This window comes from Silurus meridionalis, chromosome 18 (genome assembly GCF_014805685.1).
Source record: "Silurus meridionalis isolate SWU-2019-XX chromosome 18, ASM1480568v1, whole genome shotgun sequence".
In the NCBI taxonomy this organism is placed as follows: domain Eukaryota; kingdom Metazoa; phylum Chordata; class Actinopteri; order Siluriformes; family Siluridae; genus Silurus; species Silurus meridionalis.
The window spans coordinates 10788421-10805565 of NC_060901.1; the positions used below are offsets into that span (position 1 = coordinate 10788421).

The 17145-nt window shown below is 36.7% G+C and overlaps 2 protein-coding genes across 2 annotated transcripts; both read right to left on the reverse strand.

Moving 5' to 3' along the window:
* Positions 1-5110: 5110 nt before the first annotated feature.
* LOC124401899 (apoptosis facilitator Bcl-2-like protein 14) lies at positions 5111-7689 on the reverse strand. Its single transcript, XM_046874455.1, has 6 exons — positions 7646-7689; positions 6330-6589; positions 6050-6148; positions 5886-5944; positions 5404-5673; positions 5111-5245 (listed from the first exon to the last, which is right to left on the reverse strand). The coding sequence occupies exons 1-6, from the start codon at positions 7672-7674 to the stop codon at positions 5198-5200; spliced, it is 765 nt and encodes a 254-aa protein (XP_046730411.1). The 5' UTR covers positions 7675-7689; the 3' UTR covers positions 5111-5197.
* Positions 7690-13591: 5902 nt separating this feature from the next.
* LOC124401898 (apoptosis facilitator Bcl-2-like protein 14) lies at positions 13592-16744 on the reverse strand. Its single transcript, XM_046874454.1, has 6 exons — positions 16661-16744; positions 15202-15461; positions 14916-15014; positions 14753-14811; positions 14229-14498; positions 13592-14070 (listed from the first exon to the last, which is right to left on the reverse strand). Exons 1-6 carry the CDS (start codon positions 16687-16689, stop codon positions 14023-14025), a joined length of 765 nt encoding a protein of 254 aa, XP_046730410.1. The 5' UTR covers positions 16690-16744; the 3' UTR covers positions 13592-14022.
* Between the last annotated feature and the right edge of the window lie 401 nt (positions 16745-17145).

Here is a 17145-nt window from a genome sequence, read left to right on the forward strand (position 1 = left end):
CTGATCTCTCTCTCAGTCTGTGTGCTTTCTAAGAAAAAAACCTTCTAACAAAAATTACACTTTAGTTCAATAGCTCTATACATTATCTGCACACTTAAATAACAAACAAGCAAACAAATTCTCTGTGATATTACACCTTTATAGGAACATATCCATGGTTGTGCAATGAGGCAGTTCCGAGCTTAAAAATGCAGATCAGGTGTTATGCGCTAAAACTTTCTTTTGTTTTTCTTTTCTTTTCTTTTTTTTTTTTTTTTTTTTTGTAAATGCAATGCGATTATTTTAGTTTTTTTTTGTTTTTGTGCTTCCGTAGAAAACCACATGTGTGAATGATTCAGTAATGTGTAGTTACGGTAAACAAGACCGGGGGGGGATGCATTTATAACAATTAAAAAAAGTAATGTAGATAATTCTATTAGAACAGAATATACTTTATTAGAATCTCCGAGACAGTGTCAATACTTAAATCCCTGCCCCTGAGATGCTGAGTGTTAGTCACCAATCATACTAAGTGAAAATTAAATCTGCCACAGGCTGCTTTAATTTATTCATGCAAATTAAAAAATATATTTATTAAAAGCTTCTTTTTTTCCAGTTTTTATTTAACCACTATAACAATAAGCTGTATATTAACATTTTGCGAGTTCTTTGTGAAATCAGACATTAAACACACCCATATAACCACAATGGCATAATCCATGGCTCAGTGACTCAGCGTTTTTAACAAAATCACAAACAGAATCACAAACAGAATTACAAACAAAATCACAAACAGAATCACAAACAAAATCACAAACGGAATCACAAACAAAATCACAAACAGAATCACAAACAGAATCACAGGTCTCTGCGTATTCCACTGAGTGTCGTGTTTAGCAGTGGCGGTGTCAGGAATCAGCATCACCGGATAATCCGCTTCACAGCGTGTATATGTGTTGGCTTTGCTTTTTTGTAAATCAACTCTGTTTGCTTGTATTTCAGCTTCCGCCTCCATATTTTCGCATGACAGGCATTATTCGACTATGGGGACACCGATAGCGGTCCGATAGTTGTTAGCCTGTTAGGGCTACGACTTTTTCATTTTCCCTTTAATGTGTATTGTTACTCTCGTTTGTTTGTCCTAAATAGTCTTGTCTTAGAAATGTCACAAAATCAATATATACTTATGTTGAAAACGTTCTATCTAGCATTCATTTAAACCCATTTTAGTTACATTATTATTTACATTATTTTGTAAAACAAGGGAAGTTGGTGAAATCCATTAAAACTTTTCCAATTTCACCTTTTTACAGTAAGCAGTACAATGTCTGCATAATTCAGAAAACAATTCACACAGATACGTCCACAGACAGGGTAAAAGTGTTTATACAAATATTTTGACATTACTTTGTGCATTAAATGGTTATTGTGCATTTCACATAATCAGGTCTGTATTTCTCCTGATTATGTGAAATGCACAATAACTATTTAATGCACAAAATCATGTCTGTATTAGAACAGCCCAACCAGTGCACTCTTAGTGCCGGTCTCAAGCCCGGATAAACGGGGAGGGTTGGGTTAGGAAGGGCATCTAGCATAAAAAAAATGTGCCAATTCAAATATGCGGATCATGAATCAGAATTTCATACCTGAACCGTTGAGGCCCGGGTTACCAACGACCGCCATAGGTATTGTTAGCCAACAGGGTACCGGTGGAAATTGTGCTAAGGAGGAGGAGGAGAGAAGGAAGATGTCTACAGAGACAGCAGGGACAGGAGAAGTAGAGGAGAGTGGAGGTTCGGGTTGGTAATTTAAATGTTGTTAATATGACGTAAAGTGAGACAGATATCTGATATGATGGAGAGGAGGAGGATAGATATGTTGTGTGTTTAGGAGACCAAGTGGAATGTGAGTAAGACCAGGAACATTGGAGGTTGGTTTAAACTGTTCTATCATGGTGTGGATGGAAAGAGAAATGGTGTATCCTGAAGGTAGAGTACAGTTAGAGTGTAGTGGAGGTGAACTATCTGATAGAGTGAGGAACGTGAAGCTGGAAGTTGAAGGGGTGATAATAAAAGTCATCAGTGCTTATGCTCCACAAGTGGGCTGTTAAATGGAGGGGAAGGAAAAATTCTGGAGTGAGTTAGATGAAGTGGTGTAGAGTGTACTTAGGAAAGAAAGATTGGGGCGGACTTTAATGGCCATGTTGTTAAAGGGAACAGAGGTGATGAGGAGGTGATGTTTAGGTATGGTCTTAGGGAGATGAATCTGGAAGGGCAGATGGTGGTAGATTTTGCTAGGAGGATGGAAATGGCAGTAGTAAATACTTATTTTAAGAAGAAGAAGTAGCACTGGGTGATGTACAAGAGTGGAGAAAGGTGCACACAGGTGGAATATATTCTATGTAGGAGATGCAACCTGAAGGAGATTTGAGACTGTAAAGTGTTGGCAGGGGACAGTGTAGCTAGACAGCATCAGCATCATGGTGGTCTGTAGGATGGTTTTTAAAGGGGAAGAAGAAGAGGAGGAGAGTAAGGACTGAAAGAAGAATAAGATGGTGGAAACGGAATGAGGAAGACTGTAGTGTGAGATTCAGGGAAGAGGTCAGACAGGGGCTCGGTGGTGGTGAAGAGGTGCTGAATGCTTGGGTAACTACTGCAGAAATGATAAGGGAAACAACAAGAAAGGTACTTGATGTGACCTTTGGAAATAGAAAGTAAGACAAAGAGTCTGGTGGTAGAATGAGTAAGTCCAGGAATGGATAAAGAGAAAGAGGTTGGCAAAACAGAATTGGGATTGGCAGAGAGATATGAGAAAAGTATGCAGGTATACAAGGAGATGTGGCAGCAGGTGAAGAGGAATGTGGCTGAAGCAAAGGAAAAGGCAAATGAGGAGCTGTATGAGATATTGGACACTAAAGAAGGAGAAAAGGATTTGTACCGATTAGCTAGGCAGAGGGACTGAGCTGGGAAGGATGTGCTGCAAGTTAGAGCAATAAAGGATGACGATAGAAATGTGATGACTATTGAGAAGAGTGTGTTGAGAAGTTGGTGGGAGTATTTTGAGCAGCTGATGAACAAGGAAAATAAGAAAGAGACGGTGAAGCAAGAAGTGGATAGGATTAGTAAGGAGTGTTGCTGGTACCGATTTTTAAGAATAAGGGAGATGTGCAGACCTGCAGTAACTACAGAGGAGTTGATCAGTCACACAATGAAGTTATTGGAAAGAAGTGGAAGCCAGGCTGAGAGAAAAGGTGACCATCTGTGATGGCGAGGAAGAGCACCACAGATGCAATGTTTGCCTTGAGAATATTTAAGTATAGAGAACATCAGAAGAAGTTGCATTTTGTGTTTGTGTATTTTGAAAAATGCGTACAACAGGGTAGTAGTTGTGGTACTGTGTGAAAAATTCAGGTGTGTCAGAGAAGTATGTGAGGGTGGTGAAGGACATGTATGAAGACAGTGTGACAGCAGTGAAGTGTGCAGTAGGAACGTCAGACTGGTTCAAGCTGGAGGTTGGACTGCATCAAGGATTGGTTCTGAGCCATTTCCTGTTTGCAGTGGTGATGAACAGGTTGACGGACAAGGTCAGACAGGAGTCTTCATGGACTATGATGTTTGCGGATAATATTGTTGAAACAACTGTGTAAACTGTCTTGTCTGTTCTCTGTAGAACAATGATATACCAGAAATCCTTAAAGTAAAAAAATGCCCTAAGAAAGATGAATTCAAGTTTATTTCTATAGCAGCTTTACATAATTTTAAGAGTTAAGGTGAATGGTGTGTATTTATCCCTGATGAGCAGCCATGGTGACTGTGGCAAGGAAAAACTCCCTTAGATGTTATGAGGAAGAAACCTTGAGAGGAACCAGACTCAAAAGGGAACCCATCCTCATTTGGGTGAAAGCAAGTGTGTAGAGAAAACTTATAAATGCTTCCTATTGAAATATGTTACAAAGAAAGTCGTCCTCAGTGACACAAAAAAAGAGGGAAATTCATGTCTATTATCACAAATCAATAGATTATATTTCGTGACTATATTACAAAATTCTGTGAGACTGGGCTGGTTTTCTATAACAGTCCGGTTTTGATGCTCACGGCTTATTCAGTTTCCTGTACTTGTCTAACAGGAGAGAATAATGTGCTCTGCTATTGTACCTGTTGTAGTCCACCACAGGATTTGACATGTTGTGTATTCTGGTGTCATGTGACTGGCTGATTATATAATAGCTTGAATAAGCAGTTTTGAAGAAGTTCCTAATAAAGTGGACTTAGTGTATTCTGGAAGCTGTGAATCACTGGCTATATTAAAGTGAAGGTGGGAGATGCTCTTCACTCCCAGTGAACATAAATAGCAGCAATAGTAACTAAACTGTAACTATTGTTGTCGTAGTATCTACAATCATCTTTAATTTAAAATGCAGGTTTCAGAAAAAAACATACACATTCCAGCACAGTAAAATCCTTTTCTACTCTTATCTTAGATTTTGGAATGGTGATTCATGTGTCAGTGTCCAAATGTATTTTATTTAAAAAGCCTGATTCAGCTTTTGTTTAAAATGTAGGTTGTTGTTTAATGGGTTTCTTTGTAATTATTATTAATATTAATTTAAGTATAAATATAACTCTTAAAAACCAGAGACATTTTCACAACATGGTTACATACATTGATCCTGATAATTGATACTTCAAATATAATAAATCCTATTTCCTAAAACATAAAGCAGTAGATACTGGATTTATAACTGGTAGCACTACATACATTATTTGAGTGACAGTAATCAGTGAATAAACATTTTTGTGTAGAACAGTTTTTATTTAATTTTTCCATCATTTTATACACTTTTCTCCACTCAGTAAATCTAAAAAAGACCCGAACGTTACCAGAAATAAACAGAATTTCCATGTAGAAAAGCCTCTCTGGGTGCAATACAAAAACATACAGCATACAGTATTTAATGCAAAAATGTGAACAGTATATACTGTATATCGGTGCAATACAAAACATACAGTGCGATGTATTTAATGCAAAAACGTGCAGTATATATTCATAGAAATTGTTTATCTTTTAGCATTTTATCGATTATTTATTATCTTATAGCTTTTATAAGACTTTATTTTATTGTCACATAACAAAAAAAGCATACAAAAAACGTTTTCATAGCAGGTTTGGTTTCTTAAGAAAAACATTTACTGAACCCAGAATTTCAAGAAAAATCTTAATGAACCTCTTCGTCCTCATCAACGGGTGTGCAGAAAACTTTTTCCTGAAAAGTGAAAAAAAAATCAAATAGGGTAACTTGTAATATTTATTATTTACTATTTGTTTGATGATAAACAATGCAAAACATTTATTTAAAGTGACCAAAACAAATGAGGCAAAACACAAGTAAGTTGGTTTGGAAGTAAATTGTAATGCACTTACGTAGCCGCCTTGTTCGATGACCCAGGGTGTAAAATAGTCCTGCAGGTATTTAGCACCGAAGCCCAGCGCTCGGTTCATGGGAAGGCAGTCCATGGTGTTTAGGCGGCTGGTCAGCTCACAGGTGAGTGCGATTTTAGCCTGCTCAGGGCTCTGTGTAGTAGGATGTTCTTCTGGACTCAGTCTCCTCATAAACATCTGAGTCACCTGCTTGAAGAAGGTGTATGAAAAACAGTCCTGCAGATTTTTCCTAAGCATGTGGTCCCTTTCGATCTACAGACAGGAGTTAAAGAGTTGTTAATAAACAAACATCAAAGCTGGGAAAAGGTTTATAGATTAAAAAAATATTTTTACTTTTAGGACTTGCTGCAACAACTATCCTATTATATTACTTACAACGTTTTATCCTGGTATTGTTCCTCACACTTATTTACATTCATTAAATTAAATGGATCAATCAAAGTAAAGGTATTAATTTGACTTACTTTCTCGTTAAGTTTATCTCCATGTTCCCTAATCAGCTCCACTAATCTCTCCACAACATCTGCAAACACAAAAAAAAAACCTCAGACATCCTACTAACACACATAACTACTTTAACACACCCTCCGAGAAGTGAAACACAGTAAATCAGAAGAGAATTTCCCACCGTCACTATCAGTTTCTATATCCGATGTTATGAAATGAACATGATCTGTGATCTCAGTCAACCTGTTGACAATCTGTTCTACTTCTCCCTGGTGTGGACCTGCAGGATTAAAGAGCAACATGTGATTATTTAGCAAGCCATGTTTATAAGGCAATTTATAGCATCATGACTCTTTACTACACACTTTGTAATTCATTTTATTCCCAGGACCACATAGAAGGTGTTAGTTGTTCAGTAAAGGTCTTTATACGTCTTAGGAGTGTTGCATTCTGATACTAACTTGGAAATGTAGATGCCTGCTGTCTGACAGGTTTTTTTTTTGCAGGTTGAATGCAGCTGAAGAACTTCTGAAGATGAAACTTCTTACTTTTATTTGATTTATTGTGGCCCCTAAGTTTTGTAGGGGAACCAGTCTTCGTCTCGCCCACACCGTTGCTCTGTGGGGGTTGACTGTGAGTTTTTTTCTGTGTGTACCTCAGTAGAAGTTTGTACTCTATACTGTCTTTGGGAAACAACAGTGCAAGCTGTTCTGCCTGGTCCCTGGTAGTAGAAAAAGACACCAAAAACCAAAAGTGTTTAAACACAAGACATCATTCAACACTTAACATTGAAAAAATGGCTGAAAGTCTGTACAAAGAATTAACAACTTCCTGTATATGTTTAATCAACATTTTATTTATCTGTTGAAACAAATCATGAAGCAAATGATTTATGTTTTATTTTTATGTTTTGTATTTGGTTGTATTTAATGTTTGCCAATGATATACCAGAATATCCTTAAAGTAAAAAACTGCCCTAAGAAAGAAAGAAAGAAAGAAAGAAAGAAAGAAAGAAAGAAAGAAAGAAAGAAAGAAATTACCAGGAAGCACAACATGATCAGGAGATCAGCAACTTCTAGGAAAAATGTCACCTGGGTGTCAGAACTCATTCAGAACACCACATTTCCACCCTGAGACAACTTCTTAAGAATGGGTTAAAAATGTCCCCTAATCTCTTTGACTGGAAAGCAGACCCCTTACAAGATCATTATTCCTCCTGTCATTATGTGAGTGTTATAACTACATATAAAAATCAAGGTGTATTTGACCTCAATATGTCTCTCTGTGAGATCACAGAGATCCTGTCTGAATAAGGAAATTATAAAAAATGGAAAAAATAGATATTGTAGGGATAATGTGTGTGTGTGTGTGTGTGTGTGTGTGTGTGTGTGTGTGTGTGTGTGTGTGTGTGTGTGTGTGTGTGTCCAGGCATGTCCTGATCTCTCTCTCTAAAAAAAAGTTTGTGTGCTCTCTAAAAAGAAAACCTCAATTACACTTTAGATCAATAACTCTATACATTATCTACACACTTAAATAACAAACAAGTAAACAAACCGGCTTGTTTATTACCCCATGAGTCACACAGACAAACACAACTTTAATACTGCATACTGTACATTTCTACAGTATTTATACAAAGAACACTGAACAGTATCCTGATCGAAATGATAAAAACTCCGCACACTAACAGAGACACTACAAAAGTGTCCGATAGATATAAATAGTGTGTATATACACTGTATATGAATGATATATAATGTAAAATAACACTACTTACACAGTTTGGTCTTGTGATCCGTTCGACATCACTTACTTTTAGTTACTATGTTAACTATGAAAAACTGTGTGTGAGCAGGTTGTGTGAAAGATTCTTCAAGAGCTCTCACGCTCTTACACTTTCAGTATGACTGTAATGTGTAGTTACGGGAAACAAAACCCGGGGGTTACATCACTATAACAATAAGCTGTATATTAAAATTTTGCAAATTCTATGTGAAATCAGACATTAAACACCCCCATATAACCACGATCCTTGGCTCAGTGACTCAGCGTTTTTTAACAAAATCACAAACAAAATCACAAACAGAATCACAAACAAAATCACAAACGGAATCACAAACAGAATCACAAACAAAATCACAAACAACAAGTCTCTGCATATTCCACTAAGTGTCGTGTTTAGTAGTGGCATCATTCGACTATGTGAATTCTTTATAATTAATTCATCAAATCTCAGTATCTCAAGCATAAATGGAACTATAAATAATGTCTATTTAATATTTTATATAAATGTGATAATATAAATGTTCTGTGAGTGTAAAAAAATATATTTTCTGCAAGTATGCTGTTGTTTTGGTCAGTTTTGGCACAATGATAAAGGCTCTGGTTCACAATTTAAGAGGAGGGGTTTTCTAACAGGTTAATATAAATATAAATTATTATAGATTAACACTGCATGAAAAGAGCAGAATACGCAAGGATTTGGAAACAGTAAACTCCCACTTAATTTCAAGTTTGTCTCATGTATGCAGATAAAAATGGACCAGAGTTGCACAAAAATGTCCACAAACAACCATGAAACTCAAGTTAGTGAACATACTCGGGAAACCAAGACATTTGACAGAAAATAATGGATAAAATACAGCCAGTTGTGAGGCCTTCTCGTTGCTGGCTGCCTTTCATAGGTTAATGTATTGCTGTTGTAAGTGAAAGGTGTTGGATGTCTGCTGTGATCCTAACAGGAAGGAAAAAGCTGATTACAGGTCAGAGTGCTTTAGCACGAGATCTTACTACCAAGCTGGAAGTCATTTGCGCCATTCAGCAACGGACTCTGCAGCGTCTCGAGTTCCTGGAAAGAAACGTGGAGATGATACAACAGAGGACACAGGAAGAACTGCCTAATAAATCAAAAAGGCTAAAAAGGCCACATAATGTGAAAATTGCGGTAAGTTAACCATTGACTCTCGTTTGTTTGTCCTGAATAGTCTTGTCTTAGAAAGGTCACAAAATCAATATATACTTATGTTGAAAATGTTCTATCTAGCATTCATGTAAATCCATTTTATTTACATTAGTATTTACATTAACATTATTTTGTAAAACAAGGGAAGTTGGTGAAATCCATTAAAACTTTTCCAATTTCACCTTTTTACAGTAAGCAGTACAATGTCTGCATAATTCAGAAAACAATTCACACAGATACGTCCACAAACTGCGTAAAAGTGTTTCGACAAATATTTTGACATTACTTTGTGCATTAAATGGTTATTGTGCATTTCACATAATCATGTCTGTATTTCTGTATTTTCTCCTGATTATGTGAAATGCACAATAACTATTTAATGCACAAAATCATGTCTGTATTAGAACAGCCCTGCCAGTAGGGTTGCACAAGCCAGTGCACTCTAAGTGCCGGTCCCAAGCCCAGATAAACGGGGAGGGTTGCGTTAGGAAGGGCATCCAGCATAAAACGTGCCAAATCAGAATTTCAAAATCGAGCTGAAGGAGGAGAAGGAGAGGAGGAAGACGTCTACAGAGACTGCAGGAAAAGTAGAAGTGGAGGAGAGTGGAGGTTCGGGTTGGTAATTTAAATGTTGGTACTATGACATAAAGGGAGAGAGATATCTGATATGATATGATGAAGCAGAGAAGGGTAGATATGTTGTGTGTTCAGGAGACCAAGTGAAAAGTCAGTAAGACCAGGAACATTGTAGGGGGGTTTAAACTGTTTTATCATAGTGTGGATAGAAAGAGAAATGGTGTAGGGGTGATTCTGAAGGAGGAGTACAGTAAGGGTGTAGTGGAGGTGAAGAGAGTTTCTAATTGAGTGATAAACGTGAAGCTGGAAGTTGAAGGGGTGATGATAAAAGTCATCAGTGCTTATGCTCCACAAGTGGGCTGTGAGATGAAGGAGAAGGATAAATTCTGGATTTAGTTAGATGAAGTGGTGTAGAGTGGAAAGAAAGATTCGTGATTGGGGCGGAATTTAATGGCCATGTTGTTAAAGGGAACAGAGGTGATGGGGAGGTGATGTGTAGGTATGGTCTTAGGGAGACGAATCTGGAAGGGCAGATGGTGGTAGATTTTGCTAGGAAGATGGAAATGGCAGTAGTAAATATGGTGGAAACGGAAGGAGGAAGACTGTAGTGTGAGATTCAGGGAAGAGGTCAGACAGGGGCTCGGTGGTGGTGAAGAGGTGCTGAATGATTGGGCAACTACTGCAGAACTGATAAGGGAAACAGCTGGAAAGGTACTTGGTGTTACCTTTGGAAAAAGAAAGTAAGACAAACAGTCTGGTGGTAGAATGAGGAAGTGCAGGAATGGATAAAGAGAAAGAGATTGGCAAAACAGAATTGGGATTGTCAGAGAGATATGAGAAAAGTATGCAGGTATACAAGGAGATGTGGCAGCAGGTGAAGAGGAATGTGGCTGAAGCAAAGGAAAAGGCAAATGAGGAGCTGTATGAGATATTGGACACTAAAGAAGGAGAAAGGGATTTGTACCGATTAGCCAGGCAGAGGGACCGAGCTGGGAAGGATGTGCTGCAAGTTAGAGCAATAAACAATGGCGATGGAAATGTGATGACTATTGAGGAGAGTGTGTTGAGAAGTTGGTGGGAGTATTTTGAGCAGCTAATGAGAGGAAAATAGGAAAGAGACGGTGAAGCAGGAAATAGATAGGATTAGTAAGGAGGAAGTGAGAGCCGCATTTAAGAGGATGAAGAGTTGAAATTCGGTAGGTCCAGATGAAATACCGGTAGAAACATGGAGATGTTTAGGAGAGATGGCAGTGGAGTTTTTAACAAGATTGTTCAACAAAATTTTGGAAGGTAAGAGGATACCTGAGGAATAGAGAACGAGTGTGCTGGTACCGATTTTTAAGAATAAGGGAGATGTGCAGACCTGCAGTAACTACAGAGGAATTAAGTTGATCAGTCACACAATGAAGTTATTGGAAAGAAGTGGAAGCCAGGCTGAGAGAAGAGGTGACCATCTGTGATGCAGAGGAAAAGCACCACAGATGCAATATTTGCTGTGAGAATATTGAAGTATAGAGAAGGTCAGAAGAAGTTGCATTGTGTGTTTGTGGATTTCGAAAAATGCGTACAACAGGGTGCTGAGACAGGAATTGTGGTACTGTATGAGAAAGTCATGTGTGGCAGAGAAGTAGGAAGAATGGGTGGAGAACGTGAAGGGGTTCAGGTACCTGGGGTCAACAGTGCAAAATAATGGAGAGTGTGTTAGAAAAGTAAAGAAAAGTGTGCAGGTAGGGTGGAGTGGGTGGAGAAGAGTGATAGGAGTGATTTGTGATAAAAGAGTATCTGCTGAAGCGTAATAGGGAAAGTTTATAGGACTGTGGAGGGACAGCGCATGTAGGATGCTTTGGGGACAAAGTAAAAGAGGCCCGATTGAGATGGTTTTGACATGTGTAGAGGAGGGACACCGGTAGGAGAATGCTGAGGATGAAGCCACCAGGAAGGAGGAAAAGAGGAAGTAACTGTAACTATTCCTCTGATCTACAATTATCTATAATTTCTTTAATATGCAGCTTTCAGAAGAAAAATCACCTATGCATTACAGCACTGTGAAAGAATGTCCTTCTCATATCATTGCTTGTTAGAAAGCTGGGGTCAGAGCCATGATTCAGCACCCCAGAAGAGAGTTAGTGATGTTGTTTAAAAGTTCAGTAGTAGTGTACTTGAATTTTAACTAATCACTTTATCAGGATAGCTTCACTTCAGCACAGGATTCATGTCTTCTTTAAGTTTTCTTTCTGTGAGTGAAGTAAAATACAGTAAATCAGGAAAGAAATTTCCAACCTCATTTTTATCATTTGATCATTTTAACATTTTATCTGTTGATGAGTCAAAGATGTCTGACTTCTTGTGGGTTTTTAGTCTATGCAAACCCATACACTGCTTCATTGTGTGTTTCTAGTGTTTCTTCTTCTGTTTCTGGGAAACAACTGTGTAATCTGTTCTGTCTGTTCTCTAAAAAGATCTCAGTTTATTATCCTGCTTAAGACTGAAATAACAAACAAACAAATGATTATATATAAATATATATTTTAATCTATTGATTTGTGTTCATTGACACGAATTTCCCTATTTTTTCGTGTCACTCAGCATGACTGCCTCCGTCTTTTCCTTTCTCCATAGCAACGGAGGCAAAAGATCACGAGTAATGCTGACAGAAATGCCAAAGGTAATCTTTTTCACAGTTTTTATCAGGAAATAAGGCAGAAAATATACTATTAGGTTTAGGGTTATGGTAAGGGTATAGGGTTAGGGTGATACTATAATATATGTGTGTCACTCTTAATAGACCAAGAGAATATATTTACTGTATTTTGACTGGAAGGAACCACTGACGATGGTTTACAATAGCGAGTAGCTTACCCAATATAAACCAATAAAAACAAGGATAAAATAAAAAAAATGTTTAAATATTGAACAATAGTGCTTGAAGATCCAAAAAATCAATAACAAGAAAAAACAACACAGTCCAGTCAATTCAAGTTTATTTCTATAGCAGCTTTACAGAATTTTAAGAGTTAAGGTGAATGGTGTGTATTTATCCCTGATGAGCAGCCATGGTGACTGTGGCAAGGAAAAACTCCCTTAGATGTTATGAGGAAGAAACCTTCAGAGGAACCAGACTCAAAAGGGAACCCATCCTCATTTGGGTGAAAGCAAGTGTGTGATTATAGTCTTTATAAAATACAGAACACTGGAGAGTGAGAACGAACATGAGCACTGGAATGTAAAATTAGGACTAATGTTCTTTCTACAGTCTTTTACAGTCATTTGTTGTTATAAAACTAGGAGCTACTGAGCAACTGTGGTATCCAGTGGCAGAAAGAAAACTTATAAATGCTTCCTATTGAAATACTTTACATAGAAAGTCGTCCTCAGTGACACAAAAAAAGAGGGAAATTCATGTCTATTATCACAAATCAATAGATTATATTTCGTGACTATATTACGAAATTCTGTGAGACTGGGCTGGTTTTCTATAACAGTCCGGTTTTGATGCTCACGGCTTATTCAGTTTCCTGTACTTGTCTAACAGGAGAGAATAATGTGCTCTGCTATTGTACCTGTTGTAGTCCACCACAGGATTTGACATGTTGTGTATTCTGGTGTCATCTGACTGGCTGATTGTATAATAGCTTGAATAAGCAGTTTTGAAGGAGTTCCTAATAAAGTGGACTTAGTGTATTCTGGAAGCTGTGAATCACTGGCTATATTAAAGTGAAGGTGGGAGATGCTCTTCACTCCCAGTGAACATAAATAGCAGCAATAGTAACTAAACTGTAACTATTGTTGTCGTAGTATCTACAATCATCTTTAATTTAAAATGCAGGTTTCAGAAAAAAACACATACACATTACAGCACAGTGAAATCCTTTTCTTCTCTTATCTTAGCTTGTTGAATGTTAATTCATGTGTAAGTGTCCAAATGTATTTTATTTAAAAAGCCTGATTCAGCTTTTGTTTAAAATGTAGGTTGTTGTTTAATGTTTTTTTTTGTAATTATTATTATTATTATTATAAGTATAAATATAACTCTTAAAAACCAGAGCCATTTTCACAACATGGTTACATACATTGATCCTGATAATTGATACTTCAAATAAAATAAATCCTATTTCCTAAAACATAATGCAGTAGATACTGGATTTAAAACTGGTAGCACTACATAAATTATTTGAGTGACAGTAATCAGTGAATAAAATAACAGTTTTTATTTTATTTTTTCATCATTTTATACACTTTTCTCCACCCAGTAAATCTAAAAAGGACCCGAACGTAACCAGTAAGAAACTGAATTTTTGGGTGCAATACAAAAACATACAGTATACAGTATTTAATGCAAAAATGTGAACAGTATATACTGTATATCAGTGCAATACAAAACATACAGTACGATGTATTTAATGCAAAAACTTATATTATTCTATATTCATAGAAATTGTTTTTTATCTTTTAGCATCTTATCGATTATTTATCATCTTATAGCTTTTATAAGACTTTATTTTATTGTCACATAACAAAAAGCATACAAAAAAAACAAATAAAAAATTGAACATTTTCATAGCAGCTTTGGTTTCTTAAGAAAAACATTTACTGAACCCAGAATTTCAAGAAAAATCTTAATGAACCTCTTCGTCCTCATCAACGGGTGTGCAGAAAACTTTTTCCTGAAAAGTGAAAAAAAAATCAAATAGGGTAACTTGTAATATTTATTATTTACTATTTGTTTGATGATAAACAATGCAAAACATTTATTTAAAGTGACCAAAACAAATGAGGCAAAACACAAGTAAGTTGGTTTGGAAGTAAATTGTAATGCACTTACGTAGCCGCCTTGTTCGATGACCCAGGGTGTAAAATAGTCCTGCAGGTATTTAGCACCGAAGCCCAGCGCTCGGTTCATGGGAAGGCAGTCCATGGTGTTTAGGCGGCTGGTCAGCTCACAGGTGAGTGCGATTTTAGCCTGCTCAGGGCTCTGTGTAGTAGGATGTTCTTCTGGACTCAGTCTCCTCATAAACATCTGAGTCACCTGCTTGAAGAAGGTGTATGAAAAACAGTCCTGCAGATTTTTCCTAAGCATGTGGTCCCTTTCGATCTACAGACAGGAGTTAAAGAGTTGTTAATAAACAAACATCAAAGCTGGGAAAAGGTTTATAGATTAAAAAAATATTTTTACTTTTAGGACTTGCTGCAACAACTATCCTATTATATTACTTACAACGTTTTATCCTGGTATTGTTCCTCACACTTATTTATTATCATCTATTAATTTAATTTACATAACAGATTTATTTAAAACATTAATAAGCATCTGCTGGATCAATCAAAGTAAAGGTATTAATTTCTTACTTTCTCGTTAAGTTTATCTCCATGTTCCCTAATCAGCTCCACTAATCTCTCCACAACATCTGCAAACACAAAATAAAAGATCAGACATCCTACTAACACACATAACTACTTTAACACACCCTCCGAGAAGTGAAACACAGTAAATCAGAAGAGAATTTCCCACCGTCACTATCAGTTTCTATATCCGATGATATGAAATGAACATGATCTGTGATCTCAGTCAACCTGTTGACAATCTGTTCTACTTCTCCCTGGTGTGGACCTGCAGGATTAAAGAGCAACATGTGATTATTTAGCAAGCCATGTTTATGAGGCAATTTATAGCATCATGACTCTTTACTACACACTCTGTAATTCATTTTATTCCCAGGACCACATAGAAGGTGTTAGTTGTTCAGTAAAGGTCACTGCATCAATACGTCTTAGGAGTGTTGCATTCTGATACTTACTTGGAAATGTAGATGCCTGCTGTCTGACAGGTTTTTTTTTTGCAGGTTGAATGCAGCTGAAGACCTTCTGAAGATGAAACTTCTTACTTTTATTTGATTTATTGTGGCCCCTAAGTTTTGTAGGGGAACCAGTCTTCGTCTCTCCCACACCGTTGCTCTGTGGGGGTTGACTGTGAGTTTTTTTCTGTGTGTACCTCAGTAGAAGTTTGTACTCTATACTGTCTTTGGGAAACAACAGTGCAAGCTGTTCTGCCTGGTCCCTGGTAGTAGAAAAAGACACCAAAAACCAAAAGTGTTTAAACACAAGACATCATTCAACACTTAACATTGAGAAAATGGCTGAAAGTCTGTACAAAGAATTAACAACTTCTTGTATATGTTTAATCAACATTTCATTTATCTGTTGAAACAAATCATGAAGCAAATGATTTATGTTTTTTGTATTTGTTTGTATTTAATGTTTGCCAATGATATACCAGAATTTCCTTAAAGGAAAAATGCCCTAACAGTCAAATTAAGAAAGAAAAAGAAAGAAAGAAAGAAAGAAAGAAAGAAAGAAAGAAAGAAAGAAAGAAAGAAAGAAAGAAAGAGCTAGCTGACATTTAGGTAAAAAAAAGGAAGGGGGAGGGATTTCCAAAAGCAATTCACATGAAAGCAACATCTGCAGAAGAACTTCTAGGAAAAATGTCACCTGGGTGTCAAAACTCATTCAGAACACCACATTTCCACCCTGAGACAACTTCTTAAGAATGAGGTTAAAAATGTCATCTGATCTCTTTGACTGGAAAGCAGACCCCTTACAAGATCATTATTCCTCCTGACATTATGTGTGTGTTATAACTATATATAAATATCAAGATGTATTTGACCTCAATATGTCGCTCTGATTTGATTGACTGATTATTTGAATTATTGATTGACTTCTATGTAGTGCTCGTTTTTATATGTGACTTTTCTAGTGTGTGTGTGTGTGTGTGTGTGTGTGTGTGTGTGTGTGTGTATATATATATATGTCTGGGCATGTCTCTCTCTCTATAAAACAGTCTGTGTGATCTCTAAGAAGAAACCCTCAATTACACTTTAGATCAGTAGCTCTATACATTATCTACACACTTAAATAACAAACAAGCAAACAAATTATCCGTGATATTACACTTTCCTTGATAGGACACTACATACAAACAAACAAACCCATGAGTCACACACACAAACACCACTTCAGCTCTGAATACTGTACATTTCTACAGTATTTATACAAAGAACACTGAACAGTATAGATAGAAAAGTTACAAACTTTATAAAAACTTGGATAGTTTTTAGTGACAAACTGCTTCTTCTGACTTTTACTTCTGTTCCTCCTCACACTAAACAGAGACACTACAAAAGTATCCGATAGATATAAATAGTGTGTATATACACTGTATATGAATGATATATAATGTAAAAGAACACTACTTACACAGTTTGTCCGTCTGATCCGTTCGCCATTGCTAAGTGGCTAAAGTCCTGAAGATACAGTACATGTATAGATATTTATACAGTCGAGAACGGTGATTGGCTGATGCGCTTGAGGGGTGGAGCCTAATGACTCATCAGAAAGTTTACTTTCACTTTGTACGATACTGTTTCGGTAAAGAAAACATTGCAAGGTTTTTTTTTTCTTTTGATATTCATTTAATGGGTTTATTTGAATATTATTTTAAATAAAAGTTATTTGCGGGACAAACTTGTATTTGTCACGTATAGATTTCAGCACAGTGATACTCACTGATACTGATAATCACAGTGATTTCAACATATCCCAGTTTTTTAATAAAAATTTGTTAGGAACCGCGATGCATTCAATGTTGATGCAACATCGATGCATTCAAAACAATAATACAATAATACTCAGCAAAACCTGTTGTTGGAGTGTTGAATTTACAGTGTTCTTTACTCTAGAGC

Bases quoted from the DNA above. Each gene is read 5' to 3' on its own strand.
- LOC124401899 (XM_046874455.1), bottom strand. From the start codon at position 7,674: ATGTCGAACGGATCACAAGACCAAACTGT. The intron at 6,590-7,645 runs GTAAGTAGTGTT...TTCTACTACCAG, and splicing joins GGATCACAAGACCAAACTGT to GGACCAGGCAGAACAGCTTG. The intron at 6,149-6,329 runs GTTAGTATCAGA...TTAATCCTGCAG, and splicing joins GCAGGCATCTACATTTCCAA to GTCCACACCAGGGAGAAGTA.
- LOC124401898 (XM_046874454.1), bottom strand. From the start codon at position 16,689: ATGGCGAACGGATCAGACGGACAAACTGT. The intron at 14,812-14,915 runs GTGGGAAATTCT...TTGTGTTTGCAG, and splicing joins TATAGAAACTGATAGTGACG to ATGTTGTGGAGAGATTAGTG. The intron at 14,071-14,228 runs GTAAGTGCATTA...TTCACTTTTCAG, and splicing joins TCATCGAACAAGGCGGCTAC to GAAAAAGTTTTCTGCACACC.